The 22,198-nt window shown below is 42.2% G+C and overlaps 1 protein-coding gene across 1 annotated transcript in view; it reads left to right on the top strand.

Annotated features, from left to right (window-relative positions):
• LOC110480370 (uncharacterized) overlaps window positions 1-22,198 on the top strand; it is a 197,460-nt gene that overhangs the window by 14,526 nt on the left and 160,736 nt on the right. Inside the window, exon 4 of the mRNA XM_077785741.1 lies at window positions 232-336. Coding sequence (XP_077641867.1) covers window positions 232-336 — 105 coding nt within the window. The remainder of the gene's footprint in view (window positions 1-231; window positions 337-22,198) is intronic.

Below are 22,198 nucleotides of genomic sequence, written 5' to 3'. Positions count from 1 at the left end.
AACTGCAATATCTAAATCTTACTTTTATTACATTCCTTCATCTCAACAAGGTAGCTACACCCATGATACCAAGTCCTGCTGCAGTCCAGCCTTTGCACTTCACTAAAAATCTGGGATTTTTTTATTTGGGAACTCATGTTGCAAGAGGACTCTGTCAGAAAGGCAGTTCTGGAGGATCCTTGGCACAAAATCAGCTGAAATAGCCTGTCCCATTCTGTTTGTGTGCTCTAGTGCTCTGCACTGCTGGCACTTGCTTCAATGGAGGGAAATGCTCTGAAGAGGGACCCCAGGTGTGCCAGTGTCCTGCAGGATTCCAGGGGCCTCGCTGCCAGTATGGTGAGTGCAGTGGGAATGGTCTCAAGGGCATCTGGTGGTCGGATTAATTGCAATAATTCATCAATAATTGTTTAAATGAGAGTGATTTAAAAGTGCCTTTGCTGTACTTCTAAGTGGTTATTTGATCATTCTCGGGTTTTCCAGGATTTTTTTTTTTTTTTTTTTTTTTTTTTTGTATTGAATTTTAACAAAGCAAAATGAAAATTTAATTTGGTATCAGATGAGTGAGTGTCTATGGTGGATAACATCACTGAATATCAGCAACGGTGTCCAGTATCTGCCTATTGCTTCTCAACTTGAATGTTCCTGTGGTGCTCTTACTGAATTTCTCAGCCTTGCTTTTACCTTTGTGAGAGGAAATTCTGAGTCAAAGCAGGTGGGCAGAGGTGAAGAATGCAGCAAATGAATCACTGTGTTTATGTGGATTTTTTTTTAGTGCATCTCAAAGTAGGAAGGTTTTATAGCTCACTATCAAATATTTCATAGTATTCCTGGAACAATATATGCACCAATCTTTCATTTCACTGTGTTCTAGCATGCTATAGGCTGAATTCTGTGTGACTTAGACTCTATCACCTACTCTCAATGAGAATCTTTTTTGTCTCACACACTGGCTCACAATTTGATAAACCCACAATGGGTTGTCTTGTAATTTACCACACTGTTGTAAAGCTCTCCAAAATTACAGCACTGCATCCATTTGGCTTCTTAAGGGAGGGAAGAAAGTCATTCCTTCAGAGTAGGCTGTGATTGGGACAAAGAGTTTCTTTTGTATTAGGCAAATGATAATTTCCTTTTCAACTGAAGCATATTGTGCTTTGTTCAAAGGAAGGCAGATTTTTAAGTGCTTCGTTTTTTCCCTTTTAAATTCTAATATGCTCGTGTCCTCACCTGGCTTGTCTGTCAGGCAGGATGAGGGAGGAGGACTGGAACAGGAAATAAAATGCAGAGCTGTTTGCAAAGGAGCTGGTGCTGCTGAGCTGTGTTTGGGTATTTCTTTACTGCCCACATAAACAAGTTTACGTGGGTGAGTTGGGGTGAACCAGAGCTGGCTGGTTGTGAGCTGCTGCTTCAAGGCAAGCAGGATGACAATCTCCAAGGAGGCCTTATAATAAGTTATTACCAAATGGACTATATCTCAGTGAATTATGAATTGCCCTTGCCGTAATAAATTGCCTTTTGAGAGTGTTTTTGCTTGGAAATACCAGTGGAACTGAGGCATTCCCAGCAGGCAGGTTGTGTGGCTGGCACGGGTCAGATTTTCAAGCTGAAAATGAGATTGTGCAGGCTCTGTTTCACAGGCTGGTGACTGCAGCCCCTGCAAAAACAATGAGAGGTATCCTGCAGTCCTTGCTCTTTGCACTTGGGTGGAACTTTTATCTCTGCTCGTTTGTCTGCTTTCTATTGATTCCTGAGCTTTGAATGGAATTCCAGTAGTCATCATTTCCAGGTTTGTACAGCAGCTGCTATCGCAGCCTGGCAGGAGTAAGTTTATAAATTGAATTCTGAAGGGAAAAACCTTCTTTCAGGAAGAATGTTATGGACCATTCACCTGTCTAACAAAAGCAAGGTAATTTAGAGTGTGAGGGCTCTTAACTGTTGCAGGTGCCTCCAGTCAGATTCTTCTGAGGTTTATATCACATTTGTGGAGGCAAAAGGAAGGAGAAGTGTCCTGTGGGACTAACAGCCATAGCCTCTAGTTTTCCTGGCTGAAGTTGGAATGTTGCTCTTAAAGGAGCTTGTATTTAGTGTGGCTGCATTAATCAATAAATTCTGGGTTTAAATGATCATTAAGCCTAGCCTGTCCTCTCCTCCCTACTTGTCTGTGTGACCTTACTGCAAATTTGACTGGTTTCCTTCCAAAGGAAGGAAGGGAACCCAAAAGAAAAAGGGGATTTCTTCTACCAGCATCTAATTTTTAAATATAATACATTATAAGTATTTTGGTTTATTAGTTTTAGTTCTATTATGTCATAAAGGTTTTTAAATTTAAATATTAAATATTAATTTATTTTAACCAAAATTATTTTTATGGGTTTTATTATAATGTATTTTTTATAATTTTAATTTTTAAAGTATTTCGTTTTATTTGTAAGGTGATTTTTTGAAACTTGCTTTTAGTTTAGTTTTTTAAAAATAATTTTTGTTTAATGAAATTTTTAAGTTAGTATTTTTTATTTTAAGATTTGTATATAGTTGTATACTATGTGAGTTTTTTGTCAGGCTTTGAGAATTTTCTATAAATCCATTTCCCACATTTGTAATCTTGGCTTCTGTCACTTCTGGTATTGTGGATTCCTGTCAGTCTCCTGACAGAGGAGGAACCACAGGCGTTTCATAGCTGCACTTGAACTCATTTGAGCAAAATTGCTTCGTGTATCCCATTTTATATCTCCCTCTCTCCAACCTTTTTGATTTTCTTCTCTGTTTCTGTCATCAGTGTTGGCAGCTGATTCTAAAGTTTCACTTGTGCAGCAGCTCTCTTGATCTCCTTGCTGGGTGAAATACAGACAACAGACAAGAAATTTCTATAAAAATATTACTAAATTCAATTACTCTAAGAAGTAAATGGGAACATACATCTCAGGAATCTTCTATTCATTCCTTTTGTGGAGTTTATATCTGCCATTGAGTCAGGGAGCAGGGCAGTGTCCTGGAAATGAAGTTTTGTCCTGCAGAAAGTTTGTGGTGTGTCCTCCAGAATGGCTGATGGCAGCTCGGTGCCTCACAGCCATCCCAGCAGAGATCATGCACAATTGCCATGGCAGCAATTTTTAAAATTTAAAATTAAAAAAAAACCACCATGGGGGTGTTTTTGCAGCCTGGGACACAACAGAGTCCTGATGAGATGCTGCCAGGGCTCCTGTAACAAACTGAATGGAATTGTTTAGAAATCTGTTACTGCCCCCTTGTACACCTCACTCCGTGGTTTTATTATTTTACCCACACAAGCAGCAATGCAAACTTAGGAGGAAGATTTATGAGTGAAATGGTCGAGTTCTTCATACAGCCATTGCAGGGACTGGGTAACAGATTGAGCTGTCTCTTGCACTGTCTGCTGCAATTTGTCTTGTAATAATAGACTTATATCAATTACAGTGTGAACTTGCAAGCTGTATTTCTTTCCATTTTTTTTTAACTTGTTTGGAAGTTGTGATCCCCGTTTGTCCCAGTGAAAGGGAGGGAAAACCTGTACCAAAAAAGAGAGAAGGTAAAAGGCAGTACCAAGAATGAATTCTGCTGCAGTGCTGGTGTCATTGGTATTCAATAGTTGTCCTGGCAGTCTTGTTCAAGGCCTGGTGGCCACCTGAGCTGGACATGGAACTGAATGAAATTAATTTTCCTTCTTTAATTCAGCCCTGGGACTTTTACTTGGACATGCAGCCAGTGAAAACATTCTAAATTCTACAAACAAGGGTGTGTTTATTTACATAGAATTGCTCAATGGAAAATGAGGGGTTAGTTTTGACTCTTAAGTGTTTTCTCATCAAATCTCAAGTTGTTGCTGGTTTTACTGAGTGCCTCCTGATGGGTTTTAAAACATGAAGTATAAAAAGAGTGGGAACTGAACAGACTTTATAACTTCTTGACTGATACAAAATCCGAGCATGAGTAATGTTTTACAAGAGGCTCCCATAATTATGAAACAATAAGTACATGAGACAATGGGTGTAATTGGAAGGTGTTTAAAAAACAGGAATGACCAGGGAAGACTTGTCAGCAAAGTCATCTTGTGGTGGCATGATGCTTGTCCTCTCCAAAGAAAGCTGAATACCACAGTCCAGTGTTTAACAAAGTGTCAACAGATTAATTTTCACACTACTCTTTGCTGCCACACAAGTGGAATTTTAAGCTCTTTTGCAGAGCCTGGTGGAGATGATTAAAGGCTGCATCAGAGCCTCCCAAGCACACACCTGGAGAGGCAGTGTGCTCTGCTGGCTGCAGTGCTCACCTGGTGAGAGATTGCTTTCCCACCTGCCACTGACCTTGGATATTTAGTGCAGTAACTTTTAGCAAATTACCCCACTCTGCCTGGGCTTTGTTGTACATGCAATGTTGATAATGGTGGCTCATTCCTTCGTCAGGTGCTTTGAGACCCAACTAATTAAGTGTGAGATAATAGCATTGGAATGTGTGTATAAAGGCAGAATGCAGTGCATGGGTAGCTAAATGAAATGCTTATGAGGGAGATATTCATCAGTTCATTGACTAGCTGTCAATCTCTGCCTTCACTCTGGTCACACACTATTAAGATATTGAACTATATAAAGATTATGGTAAACAAAAATACCAGCACCTCCTAGAGCAGGTAGATCGGAGTTTGCACTATAAACTGCTTAAAACAAAGGTGATTTTTTTTTTTTTTCTTGAAATCATTGATTAAAATGGCAGGAATTCTGATACATTTTCTTGTAAATAAAAATATTATTTTCTTTCACTGTAAAAATATTTTTTTTCATTTTCCTCTAGGAAATGTTTCTTCCTGCAAAGAGCTGTTTCATACAACTCCTGATTAATGTCCTGTCTGCCATCCTGCTCTCTAAGTTTTCTTCTTTGAGGCTGAAGACCTACACCAGCCTTACAGGGCAGTGTAAATCCATGAACCAATGCTACAAATTTTCCTTATTTAAAATAGCAAATGGCGAGCTGAAAGCTCCCATGGATGTGTTGCCCATTGAGATGTCTTCAGGTTTCATGGATCTTTGCTTCCCACTGAAACTATAACATGTTTAAATATTTGTGAGGATAAATAAATTCTGATAGCTGGGCCCTCATTGTACCAGGGTTTTTGGCATTTTGTTTTCATATTTTGTCTATGACTGCCCTGAAGTTTGACCCAAAACAACCTTTTAAACTTGAAAATCTGCCATTAGCCCATAGGGAAAGTGGAAGAGGATGGCACAAAAGATAATCTGTGCTCAGATTGCTCTAGTTTAGTGCATGTAATACCTTAAAGATACCAGGTTGGTTTCTTTTTCTGTTTTAGCACAGTCCTTCTCCTGCCCCGAATGACTCGGTCTCATTAGTAAAATGTCACAGCAAGGGCAGCGGAGGTGACTGATGAGGCTGCTCAGGGTAGCCAAGTACCTGTCCTCTGGCAGGAAAACCTTGTGATCACCCTCTCTCCTAGTGGGACTGTGTTTTGTTCTTCCTCTGCTCCTTTTTGGCTCCCAGCAGCAGTGATCCATCAGTCCTGTGCCTGTTTTTTGGCTGCCATGCCCTTCCTGTGACAGAGGAGCCCTGGCTGGCAGCTCAGGGGAAGGGGGAGATGCTTTGGTGCCTTCCTGCAGCACTGAGAGCCCCAGTGAGCTCCTGAGAGCATCCTTGGGCTGGGAATGTGCTGCACTCACTTGTTCTGCATTAGGGACTTGCTAATGAGCCTTTCTTAGCACTTATCAAGGTAATATCAGTGCTTTGTGCTTAGGGGTTCCAAAACCCTCGCAAGGAGTGGGATTTGACAACATGAGTGTGTTTTGAGCAGCATGCAGAGCTAGCAGGGTGTGTTGGAGTGTTTCAGCTCATCAGAAGTGGAGAGTGGATGGTGGCACTCCCTTTCTGTCTGTCCTGTGTGAGGCACAAAGCAAACACGAGCAGTGGGAGGCACTTTCAGGTTATTTCAGGTGCTTAAATGTCTTCTTCCCCTTTGTGCCTGGCAGGTTGGTTGTGGCCAGCAAGCAGTGCTTGATCTTGTGTTCAACCTGATGGCTTTTTCTTTCAGTTTTTAAGAAGTTTATCAAATTTAGTGAAAAATTAGATGCAGTAAAGTCTTCAATTGCAGCCTTTTGGCTGATTCTGGCCTCACTGGAGCGTTAGTCCTTCAGCCCTCCAGTGACATGATTGCCTTCAAAATCTGAGAAATAAAAAGACACTTCTGATTTTTTCCTTGATTTTGATTTTTTTTAACCTCTAAACGTAAATGAAACCTATAAATTTTACATTAGATTTTTAAATGTTTTAAAGAGGGAAAAAAAAACAATGACTTTGAGTATTAAGAAAAATAATCTGTTTCTAATCCACAATGTCATCCCCATCATGTAGATCTGTCAGAACAGTCATCTCCTGCCAGGGTTTGGTCTCGTGGTGACACACCTTTCTGTAACCTGTCTCCTGTGCTCTGGTGACAGCTGACAGGTGTCCTGACACTTAAAACATCGTGGGATTTGTATATTTAAATTGCAGACCTCTATAGCTACAAATCAGTGGGAAGGTAACATTGGACCTGAGTATGAAGTGTCACAAGTCTGGAGCTGATTAGAAACCCATGAGAAAGGTGAGCTGGGTGTTCTCTTGGGCAGAGATGTGCAGGAGACAAATGCAGTGCACAGATCACTGCAGGAGGTCCAAGCTATCTGTAATCTCAGTGAAAAAAGTTGTGGTTGAGATAAAAATGACATTATCTGTTCTGGTGATAGATAACAGCTGATTCAGAGATTAATTCCAGTTGTGAGCAAGGCCCTTAAGCAGGATTCAAAATACCCTGAAAGCGTGGCTTCCTCCAAACTTTCCATTCTTTCTTCTTTGCTCCCCTCCTCACACCCACCTGCTCTTTGCCAGCATTGCCCACAGAAACACCTTTCATCAGCAGTAAGACACGAGCCTCTCCAGATGAAAAAAACCCCTTAAAGCAGCCACTAAAGAGCTGAGAGGAATAAAAGCTGTGCTGCTCTGAAACGGGAGCGCTAGGAAAGGCTGATTGAAAAATCCTGCCTGGCTCTGTGCTAGGTGTGACAGGATATAATCATCAGCCCATCCTGCTGGAAGGATGCACTGCCTGGGCTCCACAGCTAGACAGGCAGCAGAGCTGGAGCTGCAAACAAATATGTCAGAAGGAAATGAACCTCAGAATAAGCACTGGAGAGAGAGGAATTCACCCCTGTTGTCTTTGCCACAAAAAGCTGTTTATTCTGTGTTTGCTGCAGAAGGTAAAAGGAGAAAATCACAGGGGAAGAGCTGCTGGCTGGCTGCTGACTTTTTTTGCTGGTGGGTGAGGAGATGTGGTTGCAAGTCCCAGCAAACTGAGGGATGGGAGAGGTGCTGTGCAGGTACATTTTCCCCCCGCCCCTGCTAACAAAAGGTGAATGAGCAGACTTGGAGTCTCTAGAAACATCTGGATTCTGTTTCATGACACCTGCATGGCCTCTGTGTGGCTGTGGGCAGATTTATTTGGGCTTCCAGCTTGCTTCAGGGATTTGAGCTGGATCACAGTGAATTTGGTCAGGTAATGCAGATGGATTTAATTAGCCCAAGGTACCAAGGCTAAGCTCTGCCAGCACCCAGTTCCTGCAGTGCTTGTGTAGCTCTGGATGCAACCCCTATATTAATAAAGCTCTAGACAACATGGAATTTTAACTGATTTGGCAGAATATCCAGCAGACTGTTATGTCTTTATGAATATTTTTGTTGTCTTTTGGTAACTTTTCAGAGTTCAGTTGGAGATGGTTTCTGCTGTCCTGTCTGCAGAGAGCTCTCCCCTTTAGTCAGAGGTCAAACACTTCTGCTGCACTTCTCCCACCCTCAAAAATCTTTGGATTGGCGTGTCCAAATAGCAGGAGAACCCTTCACAAACAAAGCCTGGCTGCTGTTTTCTCCTTCAGTGGCATGGTGCAGTGTGTCACTGCTGGTTGCTGCCATGGGGTGTTCTTGAGGCACTGTCACTGCAGTGTTTCTTGAGGGAGGGATGAGTGGAGCTGCCTTGAGCAGGGCTCTGGCTGGCAAAGTCACATTTGGGTGGCTAATTAGTTTTGCTGACCTGAGCACTTTGACTCACAGAATCCCAGAATAACGAGGTTGGAAGAGACCTCTAAGATCATCAAGTCCAACCCATGCCCTAACACCACAACTAGACTATAGCACCAAGTGCCAAGTCCAGTCTTTTTAAACACATCCAGAGATGGTGATTCCACCACCTCCCTGGGAAGACAATTCCATTACTTTATTATTCTTTTGGTGAAATTTTATTTTCCTAATATCCAGTCTGTACCTTCCCTGACATAGCTGAGACTGTGTCCTCTTGTTCTGTCAGTGTGGATATGAACGGATTGGCACTGGAAAAGGAGAAAAGGGATTCCTCTAGAAATGTATGGGTTTAACTGTTCAGCCAGCACTGGGCCATAGGTTTGGAAGGGACCTTAGAGAACATTTTTTTTTTCAGCCCCCTGCCATGCCACGTTCCACTGGGCCAGGTTGCTCCAAGCCCTGCCCTTGAACGCTCTCAGGAAGGGGGATCTACAACTTCTCTGGTCTGGTACCTCTAAATCTATTTTAAACCAGGAACAATGGCCTTCAAAAATTATTTTAGCATCAAAGGAAAGCCTGTGGTGCCTGTCCTGGTTCCTTTCCAGCCCTGCTCTGCAATTCTCTCAAGCTGGGTCTGGGTATGTGCTGTTTGTCAGAGGCTGTGTTTTAAGGCTTAAGAGTAGATGTGTTAATGTATATCTGTCACTTTTTCTACAGCAAACTCCCTCCATCCTGTGCCTTGTGTCTCCTTGGGCGTCCTTTCAGTGCTCTGAAGGAAGCAGCTATTTGTTGTCAGCCATCATCCACCTGGAAATTTGTTTTCTCAGGTGTAATGACTGCAGCGGAATTCTTCAGCATAAATACTGTTTTACAGTCATTTAACAGCATTTTCAGTGCTGATGTTTATTTCATCTAAAAGGGGCAGAAGAGTTAATTACATTGTCTAGAAAGGGAGGCAGAATCTTGCCAGCAACCACAAGGCATTGCTGCTCACTTCGATAGAACTGAGCTCTCAGTAGTGGCAGCTGGATTTAATTATAAGTTTGCAACCCTGTGGTTTCAGCAGCAGCTGCTGAAGAATGGATAATGCAAGTAGCCTTCGAAGCCATTCACATTAGAGATAAAACCTTGTCATTCACTGAGACAGCTGACTGAACAAGTATTAAAATGAATAAAGATTTCCCCGGGGAGGTTGCAGGATGAGGTTTGTTTTTTGTCTCGCTGGCTCTTGCTCAGATATGTCAGGCTTGTGGGCTTTTACTCCTGCTTCCACCCAAAAATGTGAGACTGCTCACAAATAAAAGTTGTAGATTATCTAATCTAAGCACTGGTTGTGTGATTGACCTCAACAAGTTAGGAGGGAAATGCAATTTACTGGACTTTTTTTGTATTTCTGTAGGAATCTTAAGAAAGCTTGTCTGGAACAGGGAAGGATGGGAGAAGGTTAAACATGTGCTAAAGATACTTGAAAATTCACTTTATTTGTCATTTTATTCAATGATATGTCAGTAACAGACTACCACACTGAAATGGTGAAGTATGTGACTACTGGGATTATGTTTTAATTATTTTGTTGCTGATATATTTCAGCTTTTATGAATGGAAAATCAAAAATTCTAAAGTGAATTTGAGCCTTGTAAAACTAAAACTAATAGCTAGAACTTCCACAGGCAAATTAAAGTATTTTCCAAGTCAGGCTGGAGCAAGAACTTGGTCTAAATGATTTTTCCAGCATCATTGGTCAGTTGCTTCCTAAAATGACTTCCCATGCTCTCTTCAATTTTGAGGTGAGTAATGATTTGGAGTGCTGGAAACCCTTTTGTGTTTTTTCTACCTCTGAAAATGGGTCCCATTCCAGATAGGTTTTGTTGGTGACATAAAAAGCTGTGAAGGTTGGGTAAATTTCAGATTTGACTGTTTGAAAATTGAGTCTTTCATAGGTGCTTCCTTTTCCCCCCCAATGATAATGAAAGCACTGGCTTGCTCTGCTTAAAGGAAATGCAGCTGTTATTTGTCTAGGCAGATATTTAATTTCTGCTTTGTTGCATCTCCTGTGGAAGAAGAGGCAACTGTGGATGAAGTGGTCCCTGGAGACACTGGCCCTGTGATTCTTATTTCTTTTGAGTGTCTTTATCATTCTTTTTTCTTTTCCCTCTTCATTTTTTTTTCCATCCTTGCTACTTTCCAAAGCTCAAGTTGTGACTTAAACTTTAGATCCAGTTATTTCAAAATTGTTTTCTGCTTCTTCAGGTACTTTCTAATAATCTCTTCTAAGTACACCAGAAGTTGAAAAGGCCAAATCTATTTTGTGACCACCTGGAATAAAAGTGGCTGCTCCTGTTTTTCAGACATTTGAGAGATTCTCATGGTGGTACTGAAGTGGGGGAATTGGTGTCTGTGCTATCCTTTTAAAGAAAACTTATTTCTTACAGTTTCCTTTTTTGTAAAATCTAATTGCTTTTGCTTCACCAAGAATTCTCAGGCAATTGCTTTTCTGGCTGTTATCCATGCTGCAAGGGTGGCTTTTGTGTGCAGGGTTGCTGACCTGAATCTGTTTTTTCTCTCTGTAATTTCACTGTTTGGGAGCTCAGACAGGAGGCAGGGAAGGCAGTGCTGATCTGCTGCATGTCTGACGTGGTTTCCTTCACATATGAGTGCTGGAAATCCTGTTAGTGTTAACATGATGCAACGTGAGGGGAGAAATAACCCATTCTGCTGGAGACCACGCTGGGCCCCAGGGGTGGCTCCATGTGGTGGAAAAGTCTCTCCTCCAACCTGAGCTTCCAAAGAAAGGCTCAGCAGTCTCTGTTGTTGGGTCTCAAGGCAGTTTATTGCAAGTTATCTAAAAGATTTTCTTCTGGAGCTGCTGTGGTTTGCTCAGAGCTCAGGCAGAGGCACACACACACCCTGACATCCTCTCTGACCCCGACTGCTTCTTCTCTCCTGCCCAGGGCTGCTGCTCTCTTTTATATGGTACATTACGTGTTACATGTTCACAGTTTTCCCCAATGCCTATTACCTATATTAAATGGTGCTTTTCTATCTTTTATATGGTACATTAAGTGTTACATATTTACAGTTTTTCCCCAATGCCTATTACCTATATTAAATGGTGCCTTTCTACTCTAAACCAACCTGTGAGTGCCAACATCACCAAGAACATGGAGGTGAGGAAGGAGAAAGAGGGAGGACAGGGCAGGCCCAAATCCCAAATCCATCTTAAAATTTCTGACCCCCATGTACAAAACCAAAACCCCCTGTACAGCACTCAGAAATTCTTCCCTCTACTTTGTGACTACTTCTACTCTAATATCTAAACTTTTGTGACTTCTTGTTCTTCCTGCAAGGTTGGTAAATCATCCCATGGATCAAACCCAAAATCACAGCTGTTTGCAGCTGCCTGCCAGGGTCTCAAATGCTTCTGAGCTGGGCCTGAAACCTCCAAAAATGTCTGAGGGACATTTTGAGTTCCCACATCATTCCATGGAAGTTTTTATGGCTAGATGTTCACTTGTCCATCCATCTCTTCTTCCTGCACCTGCTCCAGTCTGAGGTGCACTTGCAGTGTGACTTTTATCCTTCCCCACTGACCCTTTGCAACTCTTACTGGGGCCTCCAGATCTGTGTGCTGCATTTATATTGTAAATAATCTAGAAACTGTAAACATAGCTTTTTTGGGGTTGGGGAAAAAAAACACCTCAATATGATGTTAAACTTTCAGAGTATTTTCTCATTTTGGATCTTGGTATCCTATGGAAAATAGTCTTGAAATTGTGTGTAAGTCTTGTTTAACTGAATATCCTTGATGTGCTGCTGCTGTAAATAGGGGCTGTTTCTGTAAGTGATGTTTTCCAAGCTGAATCTGCAGTGAATCCTCTCTGGATCCTTGTGCAAAGAAGTGGGGAGTTCACTTAAATCTTCTCTTCCCTGATTTCTGTGTTTTGTGGTTAAAATCTTCTTTCATGCTCTGGAAGGTGGTTCTGTATTAGCAGATCTGGGAACTGAAGTTGGGGTTATTTTCACACCCAATCTGCACTTGTAATAATCTTTCTTGAGTAGTTTTATGTGGTGTGGGAAGCAACAGGAGGGAGAATGTGCTAACACAGTAGATAAGGGAGAGATGTTCATCAGAGGGCAGACTTAATAACTGTGAAATAAGTGAATATATTACAATGCTTGCTAAATTCTTTGCATGGAGAGCAAATTCATCCATGGCATGACTAGGCAATTATACATTGATTGCAGCAGTGTTGTGCTTCACATCTCTAGAGAATTGTGCCACAATTTGTTTCACGTTCCACCTTTGTTCCAGCCAAGTAAACTCGAGACAGAGGAAAATTGCACAACACATGGGGAAAAATGGGAAAGGAGAAGCTGTAGGTGTAGCTCTGAGCGTGGCTCTCGTCATCATCTTTGTATTGCAGAGAGCTTTGTGTGAGGATCCATTTATCCTGGCAGTTGTTCATTATCTTGCCAGCCTCTTGGCATTATCATTCATCCTGACAGGCACATAATAAAGCCAGGAGTTTCAGAGCTGATGAACAACTGTATCTGTGAATAAATATTTCAGGATTTTTGGGTTGGGAGACTAATTCAGTTTTGCTGAAAACATTCTCTTGGTTTTGTCTCATTCTGCATGGAAATGGGATGGCAAATAGGTTCACCAAAACCTGAAATGCCATCTTTCCTCTCATGGACTGTGCACAGCTTGCTGGAGGTGAAGGATAAAGCTAACCAGCAATTCAGAGAAGTGTATGGAGAGTAGCATAACTCATTAAAATATCACAGGAAGTTATACTTATCCATTCAGAGCAGTTCAAATGGAGGTTTGATGGTACCTGCCTTGTCTCATTTGTCTCAAAATTCCTGTGGATCCTTAGATAAGCATTTGTAATGTAAGGGTGCTGTCTTTATTAAAAAAAAAAAACCCAACAAAACAAAAAAAGAACCCCAAAAAGGTGGTGTGCTACAAGCATGTTGTTGTAAAAGCCTGGTCAGGTAATTTGTGAGATCAGCACTCCAGAGTTGTTACTGCATCTCAGAAATGAAATTATTTTGTTTCTTTGAGTCTTAAAATAAAGAAGACTGTCTAAAGAAAAAAGACTTCCCAAAATATCCAGACACCATATTTGTGAAGTTTCAGGTGTACCAGAACATTTAGAAAAGGGAGATGCACAGGCTGGGGTCGGGGAGAATACATGGGAGAAGAGCTGAGTGAGGTTAAACCTGCTCTGACATGGCCTTGGCTAACCAGCATTTTTTGAACCAGGACTATTCTCTTAATGCAAGTTCCTCTTATTAATTGATACTTTGCTCTCATGGCCTCTTCATAAATGTTCATTTACATAAGCTTTCAAAATTGCAAATTCAATGCCAGTATCTCTTTTATTTTTAATAGACATATCAATGCATTGAGATGAAAGTGTGTATAGCAACAGCACATTCTTTTTTATAAATATCAAAATAGATTTCAGATATGCTCTCTGGGTAGCAGTGTGCCTTGGGATTCAGGAGCAGAATGGGACTGAAATGTAGTTCATCCCAGTGTGTGTCACCCTGCACCTACACCCGACAGATCTGCCCTGCAGTTCATTTTTCTGTGCATCTCTGTGTGTAATGCTGTGAGTTTTGTTTGCCCCTCACCCTGACACTCAGTAACTATCACCTGATTTATTTTATTAGGCTTATTCCTGTCCCGTATCAAATTTCCTGCCTTGGGGGTTTTAAGCAGGCTGTATTTCCTGCTCTCTTGGGAGGCCCATATTTCTGTCACCATTTCAAAGGTTTTCTGTGTGGTCATTATTAACCTTGTTCAGTGCTAACAGCAAACCTGTGAGATTTTTAACCAGTGATGGTGCAGATCTCTTGCCTGCATAACTGGCAGAGATGTGCCAGTCTCTTCCTAGTGATGCTCTGATGTCTGTGGGCTAAATTAATTGGGGACTCACAAAGCTTTGCTGCACTCAAGCTGAGGGGTTGTGCTGGTCCAGAAACCACATCAGTGGCCGTGTCTTAGTGTACACAGTCCTGGGGAAAAGAAAATACATCTGGCCTTGCTGTGTGAGGGCAGAGTGACTGACTGGAGGTTCCTCTCGTGCTGCTGTGTTGTCATCCCACTTGAGGGACAGAGAGCTCCTGCTTCACCCAGCCCTTTCCTCCAGTTGCCTTCCTGCCAGTGCAGTTCAGGCTCATGTTTCATCCCCTGCAGTGTTTTTTCTCCCTCTCCTGTGTTAAATGCTGCAGGATGTGGGCTGTGAGCGTGGCTGTGTCTGACAGTCCCTCAGACAAGGCTGTTGCCATCTCCTGGGAAGCATCTCTTGTGTTTTACCACATTGGAGTGCCAGTGGCATTGGTGCAGAACTTCTGCAGAGCACTGGGAAGCTCCTGGTCTGCTTCCCAAGCCAGGAGGGACTTGTTGCCTTGCTGCAGGTCTTAAAGATCATCCCCAGCCCTTGGGGTGGAAGTGATGGCTTTAGGTTGTACAGCCACAGAGCACTTGCCCCATGGCTGCTCTTGCCAGCCCAGCAGGAGCTGCTTGTGTTGGCCTCTCCCAGGCTGTCTCTGAAGGTTTGGTGTGGCAGGTGTGTGTTTGGCCAGGTTTGAACTCTGCAGCAGGCTCATTTCCAGAGGAGATGAACTCTTAACCCCACTGCCATGGGTCTGTCCTTTGATTAACTCACAGAATCACAGAATCATGAGGTTGGAAGAGACCTCTGAGATCATCAAGTCCAACCCATGCCCTAACACCACAACTAGACTATAGCACCAAGTGCCATGTCCAGTCTTTCTTTAAGCATATCCAGAGATGGTGATTCCACCACCTCCCTGGGAAGAGAATTCCAATATTTTATTATTCTTTCAGTGAAATTTTTTTTCCTAATATCCAACCTAAACCTTCCCTGACGTAGCTTGAGGCTGTGTCCTCTTGTTCTGCCAGTTCACAGTGGAAGAGACTGACCCCCACCTGTCTACAACCTCCCTTCAGGAGCTGTGGAGAGCAATGAGGTCACCTCTGAGCCTCCTCTTCTCCAGGCTAAACACCCCCAACTCCCTCAAACGTTCCTCACAGGGTTTGTGTTCCCAGTCCCTCACCAGCCTCGTTGCCTCCTCTGGACGTGCTGAAGCATCTCAACATCCTTCCTGAACTGGGAGGCCCAGAACTGGACACAGAACTCAAGGTGTGCCCTCACCAGCACCGAGTACAGGGGAAGAATGACCTCCCTGCTCCTGCTGGCCACACCATTCCTGATCCAGGCCAGGAGCCATTGGCCTTCTTGGCCACCTGGGCACACTGCTGGCTCATATCCAACCTGCTGTCACCAGCACCCCCAGGTCCCTTTCTGCCTGGACACTGTCCAGTTTGCTCTGTGTCTGGGGCAAGCAGCTTTCAGACTTTTTGTCATCCTACCCATCTGTGAAGTTAGGAATGTGCATGGTTTATTTATCTTAGTAATTGCAAAGCCTTTTGAAGCCCTTCTAGAAAATTTCATCTGTATGGAGAAACACTCACCAAAAGCCTATTCAGTTCACAATGAAGTGAGATTCTGTGGTTTAAAAACCACTCATTTCAAAATTCTCTTTAAAGTATTGCAGCAACTACATTAAAACTGAGGTGGGCTATTGATTTAATGCACACAATATGATATTGTGCTGTTATGTTTTTCTTTTGGTAGAAATTTGTATTGATTGTTTTCACTTTGACCAGATACTAATGAATAGTGAAGTAAGTCTGCAAAAGTTGCCAATATAAAAAGAGGTTTGAAAAGTTTCTTGCTATTTTTGATGTAGTGTACTTGTAATGATCTCATTCTTTCTCATACTTAAGTAAATCATTGTCTTAATTTCCTTGAGAATAGATTTAAGTTTAAAATGCAAGTTTATATAAATGACAGTGCTTCGTGACTTGCTGTTATAACTCATAGGCAGGAAAATGTGAATGTTGCAGATACTTGAAGGGACTTTGGCTGAAATTACCCTGACTTAGGCTCTTTTCAGCCCTGCTGACTTCGAGGGAGGGATATGAGGCAGCAGAAGACTTGATGCACCATTAACCACACTAAAATAGAGGACCTTCCTGACTTAGGTACTTGCAGCTCATACTGAAATCACTGGGAGGTTTAAATGTGAAACAATGCAGGTTCAGGCTAAGCTGGGTGGACCTGAAACAAACTGTCCCAGCAGAATGTGGGAGAGAGCAGGGGCAAAGTGTTAAAATACCACTTTATATGCAGTGGCTCTGTCTGGCAGGGTCCCTCCTGACTGCACACACCTTCAGCAGGTTTGGAAGCTTCATTATTGATAAAAGATGTTCTGTCACCATGGAGTAAATGAGAAATGATCACCTCCTGCTAGAAGTGGTGGGAGACCTCACACACACCAGGCGTGACTGAACCTCTCTGTCCAGGGACTCCAGGCTGGTTCCAGTCAGCATGGCAGAATTAAAGTACATCCTAGTTCAGGTGGAGAGGATAAAGAACAGTCAGAAGAGAGGAGAGGAGTTCTGACTTCAGTGGATAGCAGAGTTAAATGATGTGGAGTGGCAGTTCTGCAATTACGTGGATCTGGGACTATGCAGGCAGAGGGAATAGTCCTGGAGCCAGAGGAGAAACGTAGGAATAGGTGCCAGAAGAATAGATGATTGTTTCATTTTTAATTCCTATTATTTATATCATTATTTTTTTATAGATATATTTTTTTTCCTGTCTGATGCCTGAAAGTTAGTGGTGTCTGCTATAAACTGAGGTTCTGGTCTTGGCAGTGAAATGCAGCTAGAAGATTTTGGCCGGTCCTCTTGCTTAACTCTGCCCATCTGTCATCAGCATCCTCTGTTCTGTGGCAGCGAGAAATGGGGAGTTTGACTTCAGAGATGCTTGTTATGCCTGGCATGTCACTGCTGGTGACAGATCTGATGTACTCGTGTAGCAATTAATGGTGGTGCAGCTTTTCTTTTGGCACCATCGTGCTCCGTGAGTTTTCATCATCCTGCACTTAGTCTGAAGTGAGCAAAACACTGAATATTAGAGACAGAGAAGGCTGAGGTTGCAGATGCCTTTGCAAATAGCATGAGAGAAGATGTGCTGTGGTGTAGAACAGGCTGAGCTTCACGATTTCTGTTCTGAGCTTGTTTTCTACATCAGAGAGATGTTTTGTCTTCATCTCGCCCTGATTTGGAACAGAGCAACAAAATTCAAGAGTTATGGAGCTGAAGACCTCCCTTATTCTGCTTCAGGTAGAGAACACCTCTAAGCTTAGCAGAGCCCTGCTGTGGCAGGTGCTGGATAAACCTGCAGTGCTCACTGTGGTGAGCCCTCTCTGGGACGAGGAGCCCTGCAGTCACACAGCTCTGTGCCAGCTCAGCATCCCAAAACCACCCCAGTGCTGTGAGTGAAGGAAACCCTGGGGATTTGGGGTCCACAACCCCTCCAGATGGGCTCTCAGGGTTGCTGCAGACCAGGCATCTCCAGCTGCTCTCTGAGCAGCTTTGCTCTGCACGAGCATGTGCCTCCTCCGTGTCTCACCAGAGCTGGATTCCAGCTCGTGTTTTCTGTGAGATGCTTTGTTGAATGATCTAAAAACTAAACAAGCTTGTTTTTCTTGGAAGGGTCTCAATAGCCTTTATTGTAAATTTAATTCTGCTGGTGTTTCTGGAAGATCTGATTGGCACAATCCACTGCGTTGGGCCTCTTCTCAGAGATGGTCAGCAAGATGGGTTTAGTACAGCATTAAAATCTCCTCTGCTGAGAACATGACTATTTCTATTCTAATGCAAAACTAGTAAAATAGAACACCAAGTTTAAACTCCTTTGCCTCAGAATGAAACTCAGTATAAATATTTAGGCTAAAATATGAAATGTTTTACAGCAAGATACAGTATTCAGCATCTACTCACGTAAAAGAAGGTAATAAAACAAAGATAATCTTTATCTCCACCAAATGAAAAAAATCCACAGCGCTGATCTCACTTAAGCCTGTATAAATAATTATTCTGAATTAATTTTGGGTTTGTGTTTATTCTGCAATGTGATCGTCTGACAGCTGTTTATATGCAGTTGTAGCTTTATAGCCTAATTCTGCTGCTGCTGATGTGAATTCAAACTCAGCTTCCTTCAGTGGGAGGACAATTGGACCTATCTCAAGAGCGAAACTACAAATTTTTACTTTGTAAAAGTAAATTGTTACAAAACCCCTTCCTGTCTGGGTTTTCAGCGACTAGAATGTGTTTTCCATACTCAAACTGTAACAAGTTGAAACTTGCATTATTATCTGTGCTGGTTTCAGTGACTATTACAGCATATTTCCAAAGTGTTTTACAGGCATAATATTTTGGGATTTTGCTTATTGTAGTCTTTAAACTGAAGAATGGCCTTCTAAAGCTGGGCTGTCCAAGTCCAGCTTGGCAGCTGCTCTGCTGCAGACTTGGACCCGTCCCACTTCACATCTTGTTGATGGAGCTATTCCATATTGTATTACAGATTTCTTATATAAATAACTCCACATCCCAGAGGGACTGAAACAACAGTTCTGGGCTGGGACTTTTCTGATCTTTGATGCCTTTGCTGGCAGTGATGTGTGTGTGGGTCCTGACTCAGCTACTGCACTCTTCTGCCTGCCTTTTTTCCCTTTCTTTTCCATTATTAATATCAGAGGATCACTTAGGAACCTCAGCCTGGGTCTGAACACCCAGTTCAGTTTTGGTCTTCTAGCCTGGAAGGCCTGGATCATCTGTGCTTTAGAAAAAGAATTACAGTCAGTCTTTCATATGGGAAAAGACTGCTCAAAGCTTGGACTTTCTTATTTTATTCTCTTTGCCTGTATTATGTGTGACAACAAAAATATCCAGTCATAATCATTTAGAACCATCATTATTTAGATTATTTTTCCCAAAGGCTATGTAATTCCTTCTGCTTCTCTGCTGTTGATAGGGATGCAAGGGACAGATTTTAGATGTGGCTTAGGCACTTTACCATTTGCATAACAACAAAAAACGTTTACTACAAATCACTTTCTGCTATACAACAATTTAATATACAAAAATAAATATCTTTAGAATACCTTGAAAAGCTGTTTATCTCCAGAAGACTTTAAAAGTTAATTTTAATTATCCATGCTGCATGCCAGTATTTTCACAGTGAGTATCCTCTGTAGAAGAAATACTTCTTTTAATGTTTCTTTTGTGGAAGGGGGGTGGGCCTCAAGATCTCTCAAAAAAAGGGTTTTGCTAAAGTATATCTGCAGAAAGGTGGTGATGTCTGTCATTGAACTGAGTGATTGATTGATGTCTGTGGTTTTCAAAACACATTAGAGGCTATTCCTTTTCTTAAATAAGCTTTTCTGGTTTCACTGAAAAAGGAGCGAGCTGCTGTCAGAAATTCTGAACAGTTTGTTGATTTTCTTTTTCCCAGCCACCAGTGTTACAAGGTGGGAATCCTGGTTTATTCCAGTTTTCAGGCTAGCCTAAGTCACTTTAGAATAGTCAGTATTGTTTCTTTGTTCATAAATCTGGGGTGCATGGAGGTTGCCTCCTAATGAATATGTAATTTTGAGGGGTGTGTGTCCATGTTTGTGTTCACATGCTATCAAAGGGTGAGGAAAAAAGCTTAATTCTGTAAATGTATAGAGTTTTTTAGTCAATCTTAAAGGTATTAATGCTGTTCTCCTGCTTTGCTTAGAAATTTTGTTGGCATACACATACAAACAAACCCCAAGTTTACTGTCACTGAATAATCTGGGCATTGTGAATACACACAAAGGCATTTTTTAAGGGTAGCTTCTTCCCAGCCGTCCTCCTTACAAATGCTCACAAGAAAAGCAGAACCTTTCCAAGACATGCTTTTTTTCTGAGGATCTGTGTCTCAGCTGAAAGTCCTTTAGGACTAATGCTTGGGCACTAGCCTGGATATTGAAATCTCGGCACCATTAGCTGGAGTGTCCCAATTACTTTAATTGACACAGACATATTTGAGGAGAGAGGCTGTTTCCAAGGTTACCAGGATTTGAATTACAGCATCACTTTTTAAAAAGAAAAAGAAAGAAAAAAAAAGAAAATAGAAAAAGCCACCTTCCCTCTAAACTCCAATCCTTTTAAAAGTTAAAGAAAATGTAGTAAGAGTGGAGTAGGCTCTTCCCAGCCCTAGTAAATGTGATCCTGAGCAAAATTATTCAATGTCTTATCTAATGCTGCGGCCACTTTGATTTGATTTATTCAAAAAGTACCAGTGTTATGACTAAATGCTCTTAAAGGATCAGTTTCTGGATCATAGCTGCAGTCACTGGGGAATACTGTGAAACACTTCCTTCAGTGTCAGGTCCATGTGCGTGTCTGGCACTGAAAGAAAACACATCTTCTCTCATCACCCCTTTTCAGGAAAAATGTGTTACAGTCGATAGAAACGAGAGCTGAGCCTTCAGCTCTGTTCTGTATTAATGTTAAAAATGTTCATCTTATTATAAGTTGGCCTAATTCTAGAAATGTCGTGTCTTCCAAAGACTTTTAAATAATTCTTAAAGATCTGTGATGCGACTCCTAGTTCCACTGCTGCATTCCAACATCTGGTTCACTTTAGTGGGAATTTCAAACACTTGCCCTCAATGTGCTGTGTGAGAATTTGAGAGTGTGATTTTATCCAGATTCCGAGGTCCTGACACTGGAAATGGCATCAGGTCCTGAAAGAGGGAAGAGGTACAGGAGAAGTTATTGCCTAAAGCTGTCCTGCCCCACTTTATTGTGAATATTGCACTGTGATACAGAGCAAGACTCTGCTGTGACAGCTGGAGCTCCTGGTCCCCTTCACTCTGCCCTGCAGACCCTTCTCCCTTCCCCAGGCTCCCTCTCAGGCATGGAAACCTGCAGGACCTGGCAGTGGTGGCTGGAAATGAGGACAGACCATTGGAAGGATGGAGGGAGAATCTATAAAATATACATTATTCTTTTTCCTCTGGCAGTCAGTTTTGCTTTTAGCTTTGGAGATGAACTGGGAATTGACTCAGCCAGTGCTGGAGCTGAGCACTTGCTGTTGTCTCCCCTTCTGTTGTCTTGTGGACTAAATTGTTCCCACAATTTCAGGGGATCATTTTCTTCTTAATTCTATATTTTCTATAATGGTCTAATGCAGAAAGTCTCTCTGCCTGTAAGTTCAGCCAATTAACTTTCTGTGAACTCTCCTGCTAAATTTCCCTCTATTGCCATCACTGTAAATCGGGAGCAGCTTGACTGGCCCCAGTCTGAAGTCTCTTTATGTAATTGAAAGTGGAGAGTTTGAAAAGCAGTCTGAAAAAGGTTTTGTGGCAGAATTTTTCTTAAGAGAAGGAGCTTTTAGTCCTCCTGTGCTGGTGCTATGTCGAGCAGTAGCCCGTGTGTTGTGGAACAAGGACAGGTACCCTGTTACCAGAGTCCCCTGGGGATCAGGTACCTCCCACTGGCTCAGCTTTCTGCTTGAGCAGGTCTGGTACCATTTAAAACTCATTTTTAAGGATGCTCTGGCACACCTGCATCCCCCAAATCCCTGCCTGTCTGCAGCAAAAGGCACTGGGAGCCTCAGCCTGGTGAAAACCTACTGATGAACATTTGGAGATGGAGTTCCATGAGAACTCCAGAGCAATTGTGTAGCTGTGATAAGTTTAAATAAAGTCCAGTGAGGCACACTGGACTCTCAGATCATCAGTCATCTCTGAGGATGGGACTGCAGTTGTTAAAGGCATGCTGTCTACTGCTAAGGAGCCATTCTCAAGACAGGTTCATAATCAATTTTTTCATTTGAGTGAAACCAATTTTTTTCTTATTGGAGCAGACTGTAAGATCTGTGGATCTTATCCAGCAGATTTATTCATTTCAAGCCATTCTGGATTATGTCAGCTTTATTGAACTATAACCATTAAAGAAAATAAAAAGCTGTTCTCAGAGCCCCCAAGATCTTTTCATTAGAAGATTGGAGAATGGGTAGGAAGGGCTTGGGATGAATTTCCCTTCTGGCCCACGGTTCAGGTGTCAGCAAGAAATGATTTGTGGGTGAATCCGGATTTCAGACGGTGTTTTGCCAGGAGAAGAGGCAACAACACCCTCTGAACAGCATAATGAAAATAAGGCATTTAATTTTTCAGTATTTTCATTAAGTGAAGCCTGCCAGTT

This window comes from Lonchura striata, chromosome 10, assembly GCF_046129695.1.
Source record: "Lonchura striata isolate bLonStr1 chromosome 10, bLonStr1.mat, whole genome shotgun sequence".
Lineage (NCBI taxonomy): Eukaryota > Metazoa > Chordata > Aves > Passeriformes > Estrildidae > Lonchura > Lonchura striata.
Note: the sequence above shows the minus strand (reverse complement) of the source record. Positions and strands in the feature narration are given on the sequence as shown.